At 45.1% G+C, this 21,556-nt stretch overlaps 1 protein-coding gene across 9 annotated transcripts in view; it reads left to right on the top strand.

Moving 5' to 3' along the window:
- The window catches only part of GART (phosphoribosylglycinamide formyltransferase, phosphoribosylglycinamide synthetase, phosphoribosylaminoimidazole synthetase), a 39,762-nt gene extending 25,112 nt beyond the window's left edge, over positions 1 to 14,650 (top strand). For all 9 annotated transcript variants that reach the window (XM_055373924.2, XM_031005099.3, XM_031005100.3 and 6 more), the window contains exons 15-22: positions 995 to 1,246; positions 1,462 to 1,614; positions 7,128 to 7,334; positions 8,669 to 8,806; positions 12,500 to 12,630; positions 12,902 to 13,043; positions 14,081 to 14,196; positions 14,293 to 14,650. In XM_055373924.2, the coding sequence (XP_055229899.1) occupies positions 995 to 1,246; positions 1,462 to 1,614; positions 7,128 to 7,334; positions 8,669 to 8,806; positions 12,500 to 12,630; positions 12,902 to 13,043; positions 14,081 to 14,196; positions 14,293 to 14,484 (1,331 nt within the window). In that variant the 3' untranslated portion in view covers positions 14,485 to 14,650. The remainder of the gene's footprint in view (positions 1 to 994; positions 1,247 to 1,461; positions 1,615 to 7,127; positions 7,335 to 8,668; positions 8,807 to 12,499; positions 12,631 to 12,901; positions 13,044 to 14,080; positions 14,197 to 14,292) is intronic.
- Positions 14,651 to 21,556: the final 6,906 nt, after the last annotated feature.

Raw genomic sequence — 21,556 nt, 5'->3', positions numbered from 1 at the left:
CTGAAATTGTTTATGGATCTGATAAAATTTAGATCTCTAATATTTTAAGCCCCATTCCTGTTGGACACTGCAGCTCTTTTCAGTTTTTGCTTATACACAATTTCTTCTTTTTTTTTTTTCTTTATGAGATGGAGTCTTGCTATGTGACCCAGGCTGGAGTGCAGTGGCACAATCTCGGCTCGCTGCAACCTCCACCTCCCGGATTCAAGCAATTCTCCTGCCTCATCCTCTGAAGTAGCTGGGATTACAGGCATAAGCCACCACACCTGGTTAATTTTTGTGTTTTTAGTAGAGACAGGGTTTCGCCATGTTGGCCGGGATAGTCTCGAACTCCTGACCTGATCCACCTGCCTCGGCCTCCCAAAGTGCTGGGATTACAGGCGTGAGCCACAATGCCCAGCCCACAATTTATTCTTTGTAGCTAATTAAGCTAAAGAAGCCTGGGAATAAAGTTTGAAACAAACAAAAATTGCCTTTCAACCACCGTTTAGAACACAGTTTCTTATTTGGAGTCTGCCTATACCTTATATCTTGACATGATATAATTGTAAGTAAAATGCTATACTTTTTAAGCTAGGGTATTTGGAATTGGGCAGTCCCAGTTAAGTCACTTCTTTAAGGCTGTATCATCACCTGAAAAATGGACTGATTATAAAGATCAAATACATATGAAAGCAGTTTTGAAACTAAACAGCTATAGAAATGATGTTATATTCAACTGAGCATTCATTCTGTGAAAGCAGTGGTGTTTGGCGGCTGCATATATACTTGTAGAGGTGCTACCTAATCTCACCCTTTGTGGAAACAAGTGCTATTTCTCCTGAAATCATGCTTGGTGGAAAGTTCTGTTAGACAGCTGGTAGAGTACATTTTCTTAAATATTTGCAGGACATAGCCATGTGTTAATTGTTCATGTTAAGAGTAGCCTGTGCCACTGTTTCCTAGACAGATTTATAAATACTCTGATTTCTTTGTTCTTGTCTTATCCCACCAGGAGGTGAAACAGCAGAAATGCCTGACATGTATCCCCCTGGAGAGTATGACCTAGCTGGGTTTGCCGTTGGTGCCATGGAGCGAGATCAGAAACTCCCTCACCTGGAAAGAATCACTGAGGGTGATGTTGTTGTTGGAATAGCTTCATCTGGTCTTCATAGCAATGGATTTAGCCTTGTGAGGAAAATCGTGGCAAAATCTTCCCTCCAGTACTCCTCTCCAGCACCTGATGGTTGTGGTGACCAGACTTTAGGTAAACTCCCTCATGTTTAAACTGTCCTGCTTGGAAATGCCTGAGCAAGCATTTAGTGGTTTTAGTCTCTGATTACTTAGAGCTAAAAGGGAATGAATTACCTTGGTTTGCTACTTGGTCATTATTGTAGAGCTGGTGTCATTCTCCAGGTTGATTTTTATGTTTTGGTTTTCTATTCATAGGCTAAGTTTTTGTCTTCTCTCTTCAACATGCAGGGGACTTACTTCTCACGCCTACCAGAATCTACAGCCATTCACTGTTACCTGTCCTACGTTCAGGACATGTCAAAGCCTTTGCCCATATTACTGGTGGAGGATTACTAGAGAACATCCCCAGAGTCCTCCCTGAGAAACTTGGGGTAGATTTAGGTAAGATCACTAAAACGAACTTCTGTTCAGAAAATTGCTGAGGAAAAAAATGCATTGTGCGAGAAAACTATGGGTAGTTAATGTACACATGATTACACACGGAAAATTCTTAATCATTGGGGGTTTTGGGAGGGAAAAACTCGACTCTTTTCTATCTCCTTTTGCTTCATTATCTGTATTTATAAGACATAAAATATTGTCATGTAATTGGCTTACATAAAGTTGAAGTACTCGATAAGTAGGTCCTCCAAGGGGATTGGTAACTTCAAGCTCTATTAAGATGGAGCCCTACACACCAGGAAAGGAAATGTTAGCTATTAAGTAATCCATATTCGAGATAAAAGGACCTAAACCGAGGCATAGAGAAGGGAGGCACATTGGAGAATCATTTTATGCTTAGAAGTAAAAAGAAGTCTCAGGTTTCTAGTTAAGCAGGTGAGTAGGTGGTAACATCATTAACATAGGAAGAAGAGTAAGTTTGGAGTAGAAGGTTTTTAAATCTTCAGTGTGTTTATTCCAAGGTGACTGTGAGCAGAAGTTGAAGTCATACTGAAGATAAATTGGGTGGTTATTTGCACGTAGTAATAGTTATAGCCAAGAGAATGAGGGAGACCAAAAGGTTGTTTCTCAAAGTAGAGTGACTGAAAAGAACAGTCCAAAGCAGAGGGTAAACCATGTAAAAGTATTATCATCAAACCAACATGGGATTTTTTCTTTTCTTTTCTTTTTTTTTTTTTTAGACAGAGTCTCACTCTGTAGCCCAGGCTGGAGTATAGTGGTGCGATCTCAGCTCACTGCAAACTCTGCCTCCTGGGTTCAAGCGATTATCCTGCCTCAGCCTCCCAAGTAGCTAGGATTACAGGCACCCGCCACCATGCCCAGCTAATTTTTGTATTTTTAGTAGAGACAGGGTTTCACCTTGTTGGCCAGGCTGGTTTCGAATTCCTGACCTCAAGTGATCCGCCCGCCTCAGCCTCCCAAAGTACTGGGATTACAGGCATGAGCCACCGCGCCCGGCCCCAAGGTAGGATTTTAACGTGCACTGGTCCGCAGTGTCAGGTACAGCACAAAGATCTAGAATAAGCACTAGAAAAAGACCAGTGTATTTTAGAGTTAGGTCAAAAGTCAGTTTGCTGGACATAGATACCACCCACTAGATTGTTGTGGCAGAGTTGTGGAGACAGTGGGTAGAGATTTCTGTTTGAAGAAACACACTGGTAAAAGGGAAGTGGAATAATTTTATGCATGCAGCAAAAGTGAGGGACAGAGTCCTCCCTCCCTGTGTTCTTTTTTGTTTTTTGTTTTTCGTTTTTTTTTTTTTTTTGAGTTGGAGTCTCGCTCTGTCGCCAGGCTGGAGTCGCCAGACTGGAGTGCAGTGGCACAATCGCAGCTCACTGCAACCTCTGCCTCCCGGATTCAACTGATTCTCCTGCCTCAGCCTCCGAAGTAGCTGGGACTACAGGTGCCCGCCACCATGCCTGGCTAATTTTTGTATTTTTAGTAGAGACGGGGTTTCACCGTGTTGGCCAGGATGGTCTCAATCTCTTGACCTCATGATCCACCCGCCTCGGCCTCCCAAAGTGCTGGGATTACAGGCATGAGCCACTGTGCCCGGCCCCTCCCTTCCTTGTTTTTGTAAAATAAAGTCAGAGGAACTTTTCCAGCTATAGTCAACTAATACACATTGGTTTGAAGGAGTAGAAACTGAGGGAGTTTACATAAAATAACTTCTCTGTGAAGTATTAGTGAGATGAGCAGGCCTGGGGTGGGAGCTTGAAGAGAGGAGTGGATAAAGCAGTCAAGGTCAAACAGGAGTGAGACAGCGAGCAGGACTGAAGGCACAGGTGAAGGTGAAGCTGCTCATGTAGTTTTTCTCCCAGAGTAAAAGCATGTATATAGCCTTGAAGCAAGAACAGAAAAAAAATAGATTAGTTAGGTTGATCCAGCTGAACTAAGCAGGTATCAGGGTCACTCATTGGGGAGAAGCAGTCAGAGTGATAGAGGTGAGTAGATATGGTGAGCTAACCCAAGAGTCAGAGCGTATGTGAAGCTCGGAGAGAACTGAAGAGTCAGAGGTAGGTTGTGTGGAAGTGAGGAAATCGGCAAGGGAAGCTGGGAGAGTGGTCAGATGGGATTTCAGCCTAGTCAGGGAAGCAAAACAGACAGGCCAGGCTAGGCTGAGTGGGAGTCTCTTCCAGGTCCATGGACTGAGCATAGTAAGGAGTTGAAGGATTCATAGGAGGGTGAAACTAGTGGTTCAAGACATTCCTTGGGTAGAAATGCTTTCTGGTGAGCATATATAAGAACCTTAATAAGTAGTTCATTCATCATCCTTTTCAAATAGTTAAAAAACAGTGGCCTGCTGATGAATGGGGAAAGGAGGCAGGACTGATTTGTGCATTTGCCAGTTTTTGTGGTATAAATACTCCCATCATAGCTGCTTTAAAAATGGCTGTTTAACAGTCTCTACAAGCTGGCTCTAGCACACCACTAGTTAAAAACAACGTAGTAGTCACCTCATTAAGAAACTGAAAGTGATATAGCCATATTCCTGAAAGCAGTTATAGTTTGAGTTACACAAATGTCTGTATTCCAATAAAAGCCATTGCACAATTCCTTGCATCAGCCTCTAAAGTTTCTTCCAGGAATCATACTTTGACAACAGATTTAAGTAAGGACTTCTGGGGGTTTTTTTGTTTGTTTTTTATTGAGACAGAGTGTCACTCTGTCGCCCCAACTGGAGTTCAGTGGTGCGATCACAGGTCACTATTGCCCCAACATCCTGGGTTCAAGTGATTCTCCGACCTCAGCCTCCTAAGTAGCTGGGACCACAGGTAACACGCCACCACACTTGGCTATTTTTTGTATTTTTAGTAGAGACGGGGTTTCACCACATTGCCCAGGCTGATCTTAAACTCCTTGGCTCAGAGCAATCTGCCCATCTCAGCCTCCCAAAGCGCTGGGATTATTGGCATGAGCTACCACACCCGGCCAGGACTTTTCAACATTAAAATTACAACTTACATTATTCATGAAGTACTTGTTTATTTATAGAAGCTAGACTCTTAGTCTGCCAGTGTTTTTTCCTATAAATGTTTTGTAAAACTTCACTAAAACAAGATCATAATTTGGTAATCTGCTACTTGCCCTGCCATTAAATATGTCATCACTATCTCCTTGTCTTAGTAGCATCATTTTTGATAACAAGTATTCCATTTTACAGATGTACCACTATTTAGTTTTAAGTTGCTATTCACTTTTAACTATTGAGAGCATAGTGAACAATGTAGTTACTAAATCTGAGCTCAACTATTAAGAATGCACATTTCCCAGCTACTATAAATGGAATTGAATCTAAGAGTCATAGACATGTGATTCATTTTTAGTTTTATTTATTTTTTTTTTTTTTAGACAGAGTCTCACCCTGTCACCCAGGCTGGAGTACAGTAGTGCGATCTCAGCTCACTGCAACCTCCACCTCCCGGGTTCAAGTGATTCTCCTGCCTCAGCCTCCCGAGTAGCTGGGATTACAGATGTGCGTCTCCACGCCCAGCTAATTTTTGTATTTTCAGTAGAGATGGGGTTTCATCATGTTGACCAGGCTGGTCTCGAACTCCTGACTTCGTGATCTGTGGGCCTCAGCCTCCCAAAGTGCTGAGATTACAGGCCTGAGCCACCGCACCCAGCCTCATTTTTAAAATTGTATCAACTTCAGGCTGGGCATGGTGGCTCACCCCTGTAATTCCAGCACTTTGGGAGGCTGAGATGGATGGATCCCCTGAGGTCAGGAGTTCAAGACCAGCCTGGCCAGCATGATGAAACCCTGTCTCTACTAAAAATACACACACACATACACACAGAGACACACACACACACACACACAAATAACCAAGTGTGGTAGCACATGCCTATAATCCCAGCTACTTGGGAGGCTGAGACATGAGAATAGCTTGAACCCAGGAGGCGGAGGTTGCAGTGAGTCGAGATCACGCCATTGCACTCCAGCCTAAACGACAGAGAGATACTCTGTCTCAAAAAAAAAAAAAAAAAAATTGTATCAACTCCAAAGTATTAAAAAACTGATTATCAGCTGAGCATGATGGCTCATGCCTATAATCCCAGCGCTTTGGGAGGCTGAGGCAGAAGAAGCCCAGGAGGTCAAAACTAGACTGGGCAACATGGTAAGACCCTGTCTCTACAAAAAAAAATTTTTTAATAGCCAGGCATGGTGTCGCATGCCTGTAGTCCCAGCTACTCAGGAGGCTGAAGTGAGAAGATCACTTGAGCCTGGGACATCAAGGCTACAGTGAGCCGTGTTCATGCCACTGCACTCCAGCCTGGGCAACAGAGCCAGATCCTGTCTAAAAGAAAAAAAAATTATCCAATAAATAAATCGAATAAATAAGCAGAACTGATAGTAAACCTTATTATTTAATAAAAAGCTCAGTTCACATTGGCTTCCCTTTCTTAAGAGCATCATAAATAATTTAATTCAGTATAGTTTTTTTAAAAAATCAGATCCCATAATCGTAGATTCCAAAATTACTATCCAGATTCTTTTTAAATTCAGAAATGTTGTGTGTGTGTATGTAGACCTTTACCAAAAAATTTTTATTAGAGATTTTTGTTGTATTATTTGTGATAAGAGAGAATGTATTCTTTTTTTTTTTTTTTTTTTTTTTGAATTTGAGTCGGAGTCTCACTCTGTCCACCAGGCTAGAGTGCAGTGGTACCATCTCGGCCCACTGCAACCTCCACCTCCCAGATTTAAGTGATTCTCCTGCCTCAGCCTCCCGAGTGGCTGGGACTACAGGCATGCGCCACCACGCCCAGCTAATTATTGTATTTTTAGTAGAGAATGGGTTTCACCATCTTGGCCAGGGTGGTCTCGATCTCCTGACCTCGTGATCCGCCCACCTCGGCCTCCCAAAGTGTTGGGATTACAGGCATGTAATCCAAAGTGTTGGGATTCTCACGCCCGGCCGAGAGAATGTATTCTTATAGCAGACCTAGGAAGTCTAAATTTTAAAAAGAATGAGAGGGAAAGGGTGTTGATCCGCCTTCCATTAACATAACTTTTCTTGAGGAGTGTATGCATTTTCTCTAAATATGTAGATAAGCCATCTAGTTTTGCATTGTACTTTGGGTGCATTTTGGTCATCGCAAAGACTCAGCCAAACATTCACAAAAGGATGGTATACTGGCCTTTGCTGGAATTCAGCTACTAGCTCATCTGATCCATTAGGGAATGTCTAAGGGTCTAGTTAGTTAATGTAGCACAAAACCTCACTCATTTGTGAGTACTGGCCAAGTGTGTCAACAAAAAAATGTTCTTAATGTCTAAGGTACAAATGGATCCCCAAATAAAAAGTTCTCAGAGGCCAGTTTATAGTTTTACCCTACATAAAATAGCAGAGCCTGCTTATAATTTCCACATCTTTGAATATGTGCATACTTTTGTACTTTGTGTGAGAAGGTAGGAAAATCAAACAATTCGTGTCTATTTTTTTCAGATGCCCAGACCTGGAGGATCCCCAGGGTCTTCTCATGGTTACAGCAGGAAGGACACCTCTCTGAGGAAGAGATGGCCAGAACATTTAACTGTGGGGTTGGCGCTGTCCTTGTGGTATCAAAGGAGCAGACAGAGCAGATTCTGAGGGATATCCAGCAGCACAAGGAAGAAGCCTGGTTGATTGGCAGTGTGGTTGCACGAGCTGAAGGTACTTGCTCCTTATTCATTTTTAGATATATAATTTTAGCTGTATAATTTTAGCTATACCTCAGCCTTGCCTCACAAGCTTTCTGCCCACCTTTTAGTGCAGCCATCGCTATGGCAACTATCTTTACACAGATGTAACATGACAGCACCCACCCCAGCGATACCACGTATCTCTTCATTTCTGCCTCAGAACTAAGCATTCATGCATGCACAGCCACACCCCACAGGATCGCTTCCCAAAGTAATCTCCCTACACACAAGACCTCATGGCTCTGCTTTGTCACTCAGCTCGATTCAAGGAATAGCGAGCAAGCACCCTGACAAGTACTGTATCAGTCAGGACTCTGCGAGAAGTGCTAGAACTTGGCAGAGGGGCAGAAAATCCACTCAGATTCACTAACAAAGACGTCACATGCTTGCTTTGGCAGGACACATACTAAAATTGGAACGATACAGAGAAGATTCACAAAAATAAAAAATAGAAAAAAAAAAATGTCAGACCTTGTTGACTTTACCTGTATCTGCCTTTCTTTCCTCTATTGTGTAGGATTCATTTTCAAGCGGGTTCTCCAAATGCCGGAAAGTTAACATCCTTCAGCTCACATTACAATAAGAAAGAGAGACCCAGCCGGGCGTGGTGGCTCACGCCTGTAATCCCAGCACTTTGGGAGGCTGAGGTGGGTGGATCACGAGGTCAGGAGGTCAAGACCATCCTGGCTAACTCGGTGAAACCCCGTCTCTACTAATAAATACAAAACATTAGCCAGGCGTGGTGGCGGGCGCCTGTAGTCCCAGCTACTCGGGAGGCTGAGGCAGGAGAATGGCGTGAACCTAGGAGGCGGAACTTGCAGTGAGCCGAGATCGCGCCACTGCACTCCAGCCTGGGCGACAGAGTGAGACTCTGTCTCAAAAAGAAAAAAAAGAGAGACCCTCTTTTTCTTAACATCGCATATCAAGCCTTTAAATGGCTTTGCTGGGTCACATGCTTATCCCCGAGACCAGGAGATCATGGCACTACTGTGGGTGGTCTCACTAGGAAGATTTGGGGAGTAGGGGCAGAATACTGGCAGGCAGTCATATATATCCACCGTGCGCTTCAAGATAGTGATGTGATCTGCAGCTTTTAGTTGAAGTAATTACATATGTTCACCTTTTGGAAGTTTTTATGAATGAGTAGTGTTAAGTGATACAAATGTGTTGTTCATTTTAGTCCTTGCATTATCTTATTTTCAGGATAAAACATACCCTAAAGTTTTCATAAAATATTTTTCTTTCCATTATTCCTGTTAATTCACAATTGTTCTTCACTTATTTATGGATATGTTTGAAATGAAGGTTCCCCACGTGTGAAAGTCAAGAATCTGATTGAAAGCATGCAAATAAATGGGTCAGTGTTGAAGAATGGCTCCATGACAAATCATTTCTCTTTTGGAAAAAAAAAGGCCAGAGTGGCTGTCTTAATATCTGGAACAGGTGAGATGTGGCTTCCCCTTCACTGTAGAGCTGTTGACTGCCCTTCCTTTCCTCCCCGCACTCTTATGAGATTGTAAGGTTACTCTCGGCAGAGTCTAGGGACTGGGGGGAGTCATGAGGGTTGTCTTTGTCTTTTCAGCATTCTTAGTCTTTCCACTTTTCTTAGGAATTTGAGACAGCTCCCAAAGAAAAAAGTAAAGGATGTCAGAAAGCTGGTTAAAGAGAAACCAGAAAAGATAGAAGCTCCAGCTCATTTTGTATCATAGCTTTGTTGTTGAAAAGTCTGAAAACAGTTGAGGAATTTTTATTGTTATATTATTAATAAGAAGTAGTTTATGTTTGACCTTTATGGATAGAGGGGTAAAGTAATAAGAGTATTGTATTCTCTCAGATGGATGTAGCCTGATTTTTTTCCCTCTATTGTAAGTAACACTGCTATGAACATTCTTGCAAATATTCAGTATGTTCTTAAATGCATATGTGATTTTTTTTTAGTTGATGGCCAAGATCATAATGATTCTTTTTGAGACAGTCTTGCTATGTTGCCCAGGCTAGAGTACAGTAGCTATTCACAGATGCAGTCATAGTACACTGCAGCTTCCAGCTCTGGCCTCAAGCAATCCTTCCACCTTATTAGCCCCCCGAGTAGCTGGGACTGCAGGCATGTAGCACCACAACCAGCTCTGATATTTCTTCAGGATTCATTCCCAGAAGTTTAATTGCTTTACAGGTCGATCTTAAGGTTTTAATGTACTTTAGGCCCAAGTTGATAATAAAGCAAAGAAGCTATTGTAAGATGCAGCCATAAAAAAGAATAAAACCACATCATTTGCAGCAATATGGATGGAACTGGAGGCCATTATCCTGAGTGAACTGCCTCAGAAACAGAAAACCAGATATTGCATGTTCTCACTTATGAGTGGGAGCTAAACAGTGGGTACATGTGGACATAAAGATGGAAACAATAGGGCCGGGTGCTGTGGCTCACGCCTGTAATCCTAGCACTTTGGGAGGCTGAGGCGGGCGGATCACAAGGTCAAGAGATCGAGACCATCCTGGCCAACATGGTGAAACCCTGTCTCCACTAAAAATACAAAAATTAGCTGGGCATGGTGGCACGCGTCTGTAGTCCCAGCTACTCTGGAGGCTGAGACAGGAGAATTGCTTGAACCCTGGAGACAGAGGTTGCAATGAGCTGAGATTGCACCACTGTACTCCAGCCTGGAGACAGAGCAAGACTCCATCTCAAAAAAAAAAAAAAAAAAAAAAAGATGGAAACAATAGATACAAAACAGGGAAGTGTGGGAGAAGAGGTGAGGGTTGAAAATTTTTCTATCAGGTATAATGTTCACTATGTAGGTAATAGGTACACTAGAAGCCCAATCCCCACCATTATACAACATTCCCTTGTAATAAACAAGCGTGTGTACCCCCGAATCTAAAATTTTTTTTTTTTAAAGAAACTATTGTAAGAGTCATAGCATAGTGGTTTGTTTTCGAGAGGGTCAGTTTTTCTTGCTTAATTAAGCAGCTTATTTCTCATCAGTCAGTTTTAACATAATGTTATACTGTTTCTACTACAATGCTAGATCACAAGATATAGAATTTGTAGGAGCAATTACATATCCTAGGAGCAATTACATATCCTAAACCACGTCATTTGCAGTAATATGGATGGAACTGGAGGCCATCCAGGAATATCTGTGCTTTTCACAATCTATTAATCCATTATCCCAAGAGGAAGGGAGTTTTTTAAATTTTTAATTTGTATGGGTACATGGTAGGTATATATATTTATGGGGTACATGAGATCTTTTGATACAGCCATACAACCTGTAATAATCACATCCCTGTAAATGGGGTATTCATCACCTCAAGCATTTATTCTTTCTTTGTGTTACAAACAATCCAGTTATTTTATTTCAGTTTTTTTTTTGTTTTGTTTTTGTTTTTGTTTTTGAGATAGAGTCTCACTCTGTTGCCCAGGCTGGAGTGCAGTGGCGCAGACTTGGCTCACTGCAAACTCCGCCTCCCAGTTTCAAGTGATTCTTCTGTCTCAGCCTCCTGAGTAGCTGGGATTACAGGCACCTGCCACTATGCCTGGCTAATTTTTTGTATTTTTAGTAGGGATGGGGTTTCATCATGTTGGCCAGGCTGGTCAGGCTGGTCTTGAACTCTTGACCTCAGTATGATCCACCTGCCTTGGCCTCCCAAAGTGCTGGGATTATAGGTGTGAGCCACCACATCCAGCCTCTTCCAGTTATTTTAAAATGTGTAATAAATTATTGTTGACTATAGTCACCCTGTTATGCTATCAAACACTAGATTTTGTTCATTCTAACTATATTTTTGTACCCATTAGCATCCCCTCTCCCCGTCTCTCCCACTACCCTTCCTAGCCTCTGGTAACCATCATTGCACTATCATCATGAGTTCAACTGTTTTAATTTTTAGCTCCCACAAATAAGTGAGAACATGTGAGGTTTGTCTTTCTGTGCCTGACTTATTTCACTTAACTTAATGACCTCCCGTTCCATCCATGTTGTTGCAAATGACAGGATCTCATCTTTTTTGTGGCTGAATAGTACTCCATTGTGTGATGTACCACATTTTCTTTATCCATTTGTCTGCTGATAAACATTTAGGTTGCTTCCAAATCTTGGCTAGGGAGAATAAACATGAAACTGCAGATATCTCTTTGATACACTGATTTTCTTTCTTTTGGGTATATACCTAGCAATGGGATTGCTGGATGATATGGTAGCTCTTTTTTTTAATTTTTGAGGACCCTTCAAACTGTTCTCCATAATAATTATACTAATTTACATTCCCAATAGTGTGTGACGGTTCCCTTTTCTCCACATCTTCGCCAGCGTGTTATTGCCTGTGTTTTGGATAAAAGCCATTTTAACCGGGGCGAGACAATATGTCATAGTTTTGATTTGCATTTCTCTGATGATAATGATGTTGAGCACCTTTTTATATACCTGTTTGCAATTTGTGTGTTTTCTTTTAAGAAATGTCTATTCAGATCTTTTGCCCATTTTTAATCAGAGTATTAGATTTTTCCCTAATGAATTGTTTAAGCTCCTTATATATTCTGATTATTAATCCCTTGTCAGATGGGTAGTTTGCACATATTTTCTACCATTCTGTGGGTTGTCTCCTTACTTTGTTGATTGTTTCCATTGCTACACAGAAGCTTTTTCCATATTTACTTTAGTTGCCTGTGCCAAGAGAAAGGGAATTTAGAAGCCTCACATATCACCAGTCTTTTCCAAGACATTTATTCAGAAAATTTGACTGTCCCCTATTCAAAATGGCACATCTCTTTTTTTAAAAAGTGTGAGGTTGGGCACGGTGGCTCACGCCTGTAATCCCAAATTTGGGAGGCCGAGGTGGGCGGATCACCTGATGTCAGGAGTTACAGACGAGCCTGGCCAACATGGTGAAACCCCATCTCTACTAAAAATACAAAAATTAGCCAAGTGTGGTGGTGGGCTCCTGTAATCCCAGCTACTCAGGAGGCTGAGGCAGGATAATTGCTTGAACCCGGGAGGTGGAGGTTGCAGTGAACCCAGATCGTGCCACTGCACTCCTAGCCTGGGCGACAGAGTGAGACTCCCTCTCAAAAAAAAAAAAAAAAAAAAATGGAAGTAGTATGAGCTCACTGCTGTTTTTCTCCCTTCTCAGGATCGAACCTGCAAGCACTCATAGACAGTACTCGGGAACCAAATAGCTCTGCACAAATTGATATTGTTATCTCCAACAAAGCCGCAGTAGCTGGGTTAGATAAAGCGGAAAGAGCTGGTATTCCCACTAGAGTAAGTTACTTGGGAAAATATCTTTGCTGTGGGCCATATTTAAGCTCGTAATCTGCCCTCACAGGACCCTGGTCTATGGGCACTTGTTCTTGGGACTTCGCCATTTTGGGTGGGTGCTGGGCTTGCCTTCTTCATCCTGTCCCTTTCTTAATAATCTCTCTATCAGGTATATCTTTACAAGGAAGTGAAGTATGGTCTGTGTAAAGGTTGAGTTTTTAATTATTTTTGGTAATTCATTGAAAAGGGTTGTGCTTATCTTTTTCTATTACAGGTAATTAATCATAAACTGTATAAAAATCGTGTAGAATTTGACAGTGCAATTGACTTAGTCCTTGAAGAGTTCTCCATAGACATAGTCTGTCTTGCAGGATTCATGAGAATTCTTTCTGGCCCCTTTGTCCAAAAGTGGAATGGTAAGCAAAAATTATTTGACATTACATTGGGAAATCAATTGAAAATGGTCTCCAGAACAGATAACTTGCCAGACAATCCCAGTAGTGAACACCCATCCCAGAAATCCAACTCCTGTTTGACTGTGATATTTTATTAATACTTTAACACAGGTCACAGTTTAATTTCCTTTGTTTTACACTAAAGAATGACCCAATGATGATTTATTAACCTGCTCTCTATCCATTTACTTTGGCTTGCTGTAATTAATCACTTTTTCTAATGTAGCTTAGTTTTGTTTCACATTACTGCAAAGATAATATTTCATCTTTTGAATAAATATTCAGAAGACCTTCCTTTATTTGTTTGGAAGCAAAAGAGAGTGAATCCGTATATCCCAAAATGAAGAGTCCATCCTCTCTTAGGAAGCATAGACCATTGCCAGGAGTTGGCAAGGAGGAGGTTATAGCCAGAAAACACATACTATCTATGTTACTGCCTTCTTCCCAAAGGCCTTGACTGCATCCTGTTTGTGTATGTGTGCACACAGTTGGTCAATAAATGCATTTTCCCTCCAAAGAGTTTATGTATTCTTAGGTGAATGTAGTTAGAGCACTTGTGGTGTGATATAAAATAGACAATGCCTTTGGTGACATGAGCCACACAGAACTAATCTAGCATCTGTCTGGTGGACAGGTCACTTTGTGGTTAGAAGTCAAGCACATAGATGCTATGTAAGAACCTCTTGCTTATTTTTAATAGTACGTGCCAGCAACAAGCTGGTATTCAGCTTGAACTCCCCACCTTCCTGTCACCATGAGTGTCTGTTCAGAGCACCCCAGCATGCCTTTAACTGTGCAAGGCGGGTACTTGCTGCTTCCAGGGCCTTCTTGGATGAGAACTTACTTACTTTTACCTCATTTCTGTGTTTGGCAAAGAAAACATCCATCCCAGAAATCCAACTCCTGTTTGACTTCGGATCTAGATAGGAAAACGTATTCCTTTAACAGAATACCCAGGATTTTTAAATTCTGACCACTATGCTTTTTTTAATTTTTAGGAAAAATGCTCAATATCCACCCATCCTTGCTCCCTTCTTTTAAGGGTTCGAATGCCCATGAGCAAGCCCTGGAAACCGGAGTCACAGTTACTGGGTGCACTGTACACTTTGTAGCTGTGAGTATGTCTTTTTCTACCAACATAATATTAGTAGTCAGATGTAAATTACACTGGCTAGAAGGTAATGTTCAAAACTTTTGCTTACTTTTCCAGGAAGATGTGGATGCTGGACAAATTATTTTGCAAGAAGCTGTTCCCGTGAAGAGGGGTGATACTGTCGCAACTCTTTCTGAAAGAGTAAAATTAGCAGAACATAAAATATTTCCTGCAGCCCTTCAGCTGGTGGCCAGTGGAACTGTACAGCTTGGAGAAAATGGCAAGATCTGTTGGGTTAAAGAGGAATGAAGCCCTTTAATTCAGAAATGGGGTCAGTTTAGAAAGAATTATTTGCTGTTTGCATGGTGGTTTTTTTATCATGGACTTGGCCCAAAAGAAAAACTGCTAAAAGACAAAAAAGACCTCACCCTTACTTCATCTATTTTTTTAATAAATAGAGACTCACTAAAAACAAGACTAGTTAGTGCAGCATATCTGAGACATACAGTTTTCTTGGTCTTTTTTATGCTCTTTTTCTAACCGTCACCCCCTCTTTTTTTTTTGGTATTGCCTGACAACATGACGAATCACCTCCATGTTTATAAGTTTTATGTTTTCAGCTGGGCACAGTGGCTCACGCCTGTAATCCCAGCACTTTGGGAGGCCGAGGCAGGCAGATCATGAGGTCAGGAGATCGAGACTATCCTGGCTAACACAGTGAAATCCCATCTCTACTAAAAATACAAAAAATAGTTAGCTGGGTGTGGTGGTACGCACCTGTAATCCCAGCTACTCGGGTGGCTGAGGCAGGAGAATCGCTTGAACCCAGGAAGTGGAGGTTGCAGTGAGCCAAGATCATGCCACTGCACTCCAGCCTGGGAACAGAGCGAGACTTGTCTCAAAAAATAATAATGGGCTGGGTGCGGTGGCTCACACCTGTAATCCCAGTACTTTGGGAGGCTGAGGCGGGCAGATCACGAGGTCAGGAGATCGAGACCATCCTGGCTAACACGGTGAAACCCCGTCTCTACTAAAAATACAAAAAAAAAAAAAATTATCCTGGGCGTGGTGGCGGGCGCCTGTGGTCCCAGCTACTTGGGAGGCTGAGGCAGGAGAATGGCGTGAACCCGGGAGGCAGAGCTTGCAGTGAGCTGAGATCGTGCCACCGCACTCCAGCCCAGGCGACAGAGCGAGACTCCATCTCAATAAATAAATAAATAAATAAATAAAATAATAAGTTATGTGTTTTCTGATCTTTGATCATATGCTTTTGAAGCCATGACTGCTGGATGTATCTGAGTTAAAATGAGGAAAAGAAACATGAGGACAAGCCCAAGTGTATCACCTGGGTTCCATTTATAATCTTGGTTATAGATTCCAGTGTGTAAAAGTTGCCCAGCCTCCTTCTGATCAGTGTCAAGTGACTATCTCTTCCCCAAGTCTAACAAGGCAGTATCTCTTCCTTATATTGTATAGCTGATTTGAGACTTTTCCGACCATCGTGATCATAATCTGGTGTGTTAAGATTTCTGGATAGCTCCCATTTCTGAAGGATAGTATCCTTTATGCTTTGAAGTATCATTAAACGTTCCTCTAATTATTGACAGTTTCTGTAATCCCCAGATTTTAGCTTCAGTAAAGTTTAATTATCCTGTGGTTTATAAAGATCCATACTTCTCTGCAAGTCACTAGAGGATTAGGGGGAGAGTTGGTGGCTTTTAGATTCAAGCATAAAACTTTAGGCACGTTTCTCATCCACTGTGTCTCTCTATTCCCTTGTCAGTTAAAGTAGGCAAATATCATTCATATAGTTGTTTTGATGAGACAGTCTCACTCAGTCACCCAGGCTGGGGTGCAGTGGCAAGATCTCGGCTCACTGCAACCTCTGCCTCCCAGGTTCAAGTGATTCTCCTGCCTCAGCCTCCTGAGTAGCTAGGATTACAGGCATGCACTATGACACCTGGCTCATTTTGTATTTGTGGTAGAGACGGGGTTTCACCATGCTGGCCAGGCTGGTTTCCAGCTCCTGACCTCATTTGATCTGCCTGCTTTGGCCCTCATAGTGCTGGGATTACAGGCGTGAGCCACCACACCCGGCCCTCCTTTGGCCTTTTTAAAACCAAAATTGTCTTTACCTCCCAAAGTGTTTTTCAGCAATTCTAATGCATACATTTGCCTCCTCCACTGTTTAAAAGAGACCATCTCTGACAGCCATTCTTTCACAAGCCATGTAAATTTTACATTTACCACAGTGTTAGATCATTTTCCTTTATCTGGAGCCAAATGTTAATTAACAATTAAAAACTGATTCATAAGTGGAGACAATGCAAATGTTCATTAGCAAATGAACTGATAAATATATGGATAAATATATCCATACATTGAATACCATTCAATTATAAAAAGGAATGAAATACTAACACATGCTACAGTGTGGGTGAACCTTGAAGTATTATGCTAAGTGAAAGAATTCAGGGCCAGGTGCAGTGGCTCAGCTCTGTAATCCCAGCACTTTGGGAGGCCAAGGCAGGCGGATCACGAGGTCAAGAGATCAAGACCATCCTGACCAACATGGTGAAACCCTGTCTCTAATAAAAATACAGAAATTAGCTGGGCGTGGTGGTGTGCACCTGTAGTCCCAGCTTCTAGGGAGGTTGAGGCAGGAGAATTGCTTGAATCCGGGAGGCGGAGGTTGCAGTGAGCTAACGCCACTGCACTCCAGCCTGCCAATAGAGCGAGACAACGTCTCAAAAAAAAAAAAAAGAATTCAGTCATAAATGACCACATGCGGCCAGGCATGGTGGCTCACACCTGTAATCCCAGCACGGGGGGGCCCAGGTAGGAGGATCAGTTGAGCCCAGGAGTTCAAGACCAGCCTGGACAACATAGTGAGACCCCCATCACGACAAATAAAAATTAGGCATGGTGGCACACACCTGTAGTCCCAGCTACCTTGGGAGGCTGAGGTAGGAGGATTCCTTGAGCTCAGGAGGTCGAAGTTTCAGTGAGCTGTGATTGCACAACTGTACTCCAGCCTGAGTAAGACGTTTTCTCACCACCACCACCACCACCAAAAAAAAAGACTGGCTGGTCTCGGTGGCTCATGCCTGTAGTCCTAGCACTTTGGGAGGCTGAGGCAGGCAGATAACCAGGTCATGAGATCGAGACCATCCTGGCCAACATGGTGAGACCCCATTTCTACTAAAAATAAAAATAAGCGGCTGGGTGCGGTGGCTCATGCCTGTAATCCCAGCACTTTGGGAGGCCGAGGCGGGCAGATCACGAGGTCAGGAGACCGAGATTTCCTTATTAAATGTTTCATGGCAACATGGTGAAACCCCGTCTCTACTAAAAAAGTAGAGACATGGTGAAACCACGTCTCTACTAAAAAAGTACAAAAAATTAGCCAGGCGTGGTGGCGGGCGCCTGTAGTCCCAGCTACTCGGGAGGCTGAGGCAGGAGAATGGCGTGAACCCGGGAGGCAGAGTTTGCAGTGAGCCAAGATCGCGTCACTGCACTCCAGCCTGGGCGACAGAGCGAGACTCCGTCTCAAAAAAGAAAAAATAAAAATAAAAAATAATCTGGGTGTGGTGGTGCGCGCCTGTAGTCCCAACTACTCAGGAGGCTGAGGCAGGAGAATTGCTTGAACCTAGGAGGCAGAGGTGGCAGTGAGCCAAGATCGTGCCACTGCACTCCAGCCTGGCGACAGAGTGAGACTCTGTCTCAAAAAAAAAAAAGACCACGTATTATACAATTCTATTTATATGATATGTCCAGGCTGGGTGCAGTACCATACACCTGTAATCCCAGCACTTTGGGAGGCTGAGGAGGGAAGATTGCTTGAGTCCAGGAGTTCCAGACCAGCTTAGGCAACATAGCAAGAAACCATTTCTACAAAAAATAAAATATAAAAATTAGCCAGGTGTGGCTATGTGCGGTGGCTCAGGCCTATATTCCAGCAATTTGGGAGGACGAGGCAGGGGGGTCACTTGAGGTCAGGAGTTCGAGACCTGCCAGGCCAACATGGTGAAATGCCATCTCTACTAAAAATACAAAAATTAGCTGGGCATGGTGGCCCTTGCCCGTAATCCCAGCTACTCTGGAAGCTGAAGCAGGAGAACCACTTGAACCTGGAAGGCGGAGGTTGCATTGAGCTGGGATTACACCACTGCACTCCAGCCTGGGTGACGGAGTGAGACCTTGTCTCAAAAATAATAAGAAGTAGAAGAAAGAAAGGGCCGGGCGCGGTGGCTCACGCCTGTAATCCCAACACTTTGGGAGGCCGAGGTGGGTGGACCACTTGAGGTCAGGAGTTTGAGACCAGCCTGGCCAACATGCTGAAACCCCATCTCTACTAAAAATACAAAAATTAGCCAGGCATGGAGCATGTGCCTGTAGTCCCAGCTCCTCGGGAGGCTGAAGCCTGCAGGAGGACTGCTTGAGCCCTGGAGGCGGAGGTTGCAGTGAGCCGAGATCACGCCACTGCACTCCAGCCTGGGTGACAGAGGGGAACTTCGTCTCAAAAAAAAAAAAAAAAAAATAGCCAGGTGTGGTGGCACACACATGTAGTCCCAGCTACTTGGGAGGCTGAGGTGAGAGGATCACTTGAGCCTAGGAGGTTGAGTGCAATCGAGCTGAGATCATGCCACTACACTCCAGCCTGGGCAACAAAGTGAGACCCTGTCTCTAAAACTAATAATAATAACTGGGGCCGAGCACGGTGGCTCACGCCTGTAATCTCAGCACTTTGGGAGGTCGAGGCAGTGAACTCGTGAACTCCTCACTTGAGGTCAGGAGTTCAAGACCTGCCTGGCCAAAATGGTGAAATCCCGTCTCTATTAAAAATACAAAAATTGGCTCTCCCTCTCCCTCTCCCTCTCCCTCTCCCTCTCCCCACGGTCTCCCTCTCCCTCTCTTTCCACGGTCTCCCTCTGATGCCGAGCCGAAGCTGGACGGTACTGCTGCCATCTCAGCTCACTGCAACCTCCCTGCCTGATTCTCCTGCCTCAGCCTGCCGAGTGCCTGCGATTGCAGGCGCGCGCCGCCACGCCTGACTGGTTTTCGTATTTTTTTGGTGGAGACGGGGTTTCACTGTGTCGGCGGGGCTGGTCTCCAGCTCCTAACCGCGAGTGATCTGCCAGCCTCGGCCTCCCGAGGTGCCGGGATTACAGACAGAGTCTCGTTAACTCGGTGCTCAATGGCGCCCATGCTGGAGTGCAGTGGCGTGATCTCGGCTGGCTACAACCACCTCCCAGCCGCCTGCCTTGGCCTCCCAAAGTGCCGAGATTGCAGCCTCTGCCCAGCCGCCACCCCGTCTGGGAAGTGAGGAGCGTCTCTGCCTGGCTGCCCATCATCTGGGATGTGAGGAGCCCCTCTGCCTGGCTGCCCAGTCTGGAAAGTGAGGAGCATCTCTGCCCGGCCGCCATCCCACCTGGGAAGTGAGGAGCGCCTCTTCCTGGCCGCCATCACATCCTAGAAGTGAGGAGCGTCTCTGCCCGGCCGCCCATCGTCTGAGATGTGGGGAGCACCTCTGCCCTGCCACCCCGTCTGGGATGTGAGGAGCCTCTCTGCCCGGCCGCCCCGTCTGAGAAGTGAGGAGACCCTCTGCCTGGCAACCGCCCCGTCTGAGAAGTGAGGAGCCCCTCCGCCCGGCAGCCGCCCCGTCCGAGAAGTGAGGAGCCCCTCCGCCTGGCAGCCGCCCCGTCTGGGAAGTGAGGAGCGTCTCCGCCCGGCAGCCACCTCGTCCGGGAGGGAGGTGGGGGGGTCAGCCCCCCGCCCGGCCAGCCGCCCCGTCCAGGAGGGAGGTGGGTGGTTAGCCCCCCGCCTGGCCAGCCGCCCCGTCCGGGAGGTGAGGGGCGCCTCTGCCCGGCCGCCCCTACTGGGAAGTGAGGAGCCCCTCTGCCTGGCCAGCCGCCCCGTCCCGGAGGGAGGTGGGGGGATCAGCCCCCCGCCCGGCCAGCCGCCCTGTCCGGGAGGTGAGGGGCGCCTCTGCCCGGCCGCCCCTACTGGGAAGTGAGGAGCCCCTCTGCCCGGCCAGCCGCTCTGTCCGGGAGGGAGGTGGGGGGTCAGTCCCCCGCCCGGCCAGCCGCCCCGTCCGGGAGGGAGGTGGGGGGTCAGTCCCCCGCCCGGCCAGCCACCCCGTCCGGGAGGGAGGTGAGGGAGTCAGCCCCCCGCCTGGCCAGCCGCCCCATCCGGGAGGTGAGGGGCGCCACTGCCCGGCCGCCCCTACTGGGAAGTGAGGAGCCCCTCTGCCCGGCCAGCCGCCCCGTCCAGGAGGGAGGTGGGGGGGGTCAGCCCCCTGCCCGGCCAGCGGCCCCGTCCGGGAGGTGAGGGGCGCCTCTGCCCGGCCGCCCCTACTGGGAAGTGAGGAGCCCCTCTGCCCGGCCACCACCCCGTCTGGGAGGTGTACCCAACAGCTCATTGAGAACGGGCCATGATGACAATGGCGGTTTTGTGGAATAGAAAGGGGGGAAAGGTGGGGGAAGAGATTGAGAAATCGGATGGTTGCCGTGTCTGTGTAGAAAGAGGTAGACATGGGAGACTTTTCATTTTGTTCTGTACTAAGAAAAATTCTTCTGCCTTGGGATCCTGTTGATCTGTGACCTTACCCCCAACCCTGTGCTCTCTGAAACATGTGCTGTATCCACTCAGGGTTGAATGGATTAAGGGCGGTGCAAGATGTGCTTTGTTAAACAGATGCTTGAAGGCAGCATGCTCGTTAAGAGTCATCACCACTCCCTAATCTCAAGTACCCAGGGACACAAACACTGCGGAAGGCCGCAGGGCCCTCTGCCTAGGAAAACCAGAGACCTTTGTTCACTGCTGACCTTCCCTCCACTATTGTCCTATGACCCTGCCAAATCCCCCTCTGTGAGAAACACCCAAGAATGATCAATAAAAAAATAAATAAATAAATAAATTTAAAAAAAAAAAAAAAAATACAAAAATTAGCTGGGCATGGTGGCAGGTGCCTCTAATCCCAGCTACTTGGGAGAGTGAAGCAGGAGAATCACTGGAACCTGGGAGGTGGAGGTTGCAGTGAGACGAGATGGCACCATTGCACTTCAGCCTGAGTGGCAGAGCAAGACTCCGTCTCAAAAAAAAAAAAAAAAAGTCCTAATAATAATGCATAACATTTAATAAGGAAATGTCCAGAATAGGCAAATCCAGAAGGCAGAAAATAGATTAGTTGTTGCCTAAGGTGGATAGAGGTATTTGGGGTGACAAAAAAAGGGTACAGGGGTTTTTGTTTGAGTGATGAAAATGTTCTACAATTGATTGCAGTGATAGTTGCACAACCACAAGAATGTACTGAAAGCCATTGAATTGTACATGTCAAATTCATGATTGCATGGCATATGAATTATATCTCTAAAACTGT

The sequence above is a fragment of the Gorilla gorilla genome, chromosome 22, assembly GCF_029281585.2.
Source record: "Gorilla gorilla gorilla isolate KB3781 chromosome 22, NHGRI_mGorGor1-v2.1_pri, whole genome shotgun sequence".
In the NCBI taxonomy this organism is placed as follows: domain Eukaryota; kingdom Metazoa; phylum Chordata; class Mammalia; order Primates; family Hominidae; genus Gorilla; species Gorilla gorilla.
The sequence above is the reverse complement of the archived record's forward strand: the minus strand, read 5'-3'. Positions and strand labels throughout refer to the sequence as shown.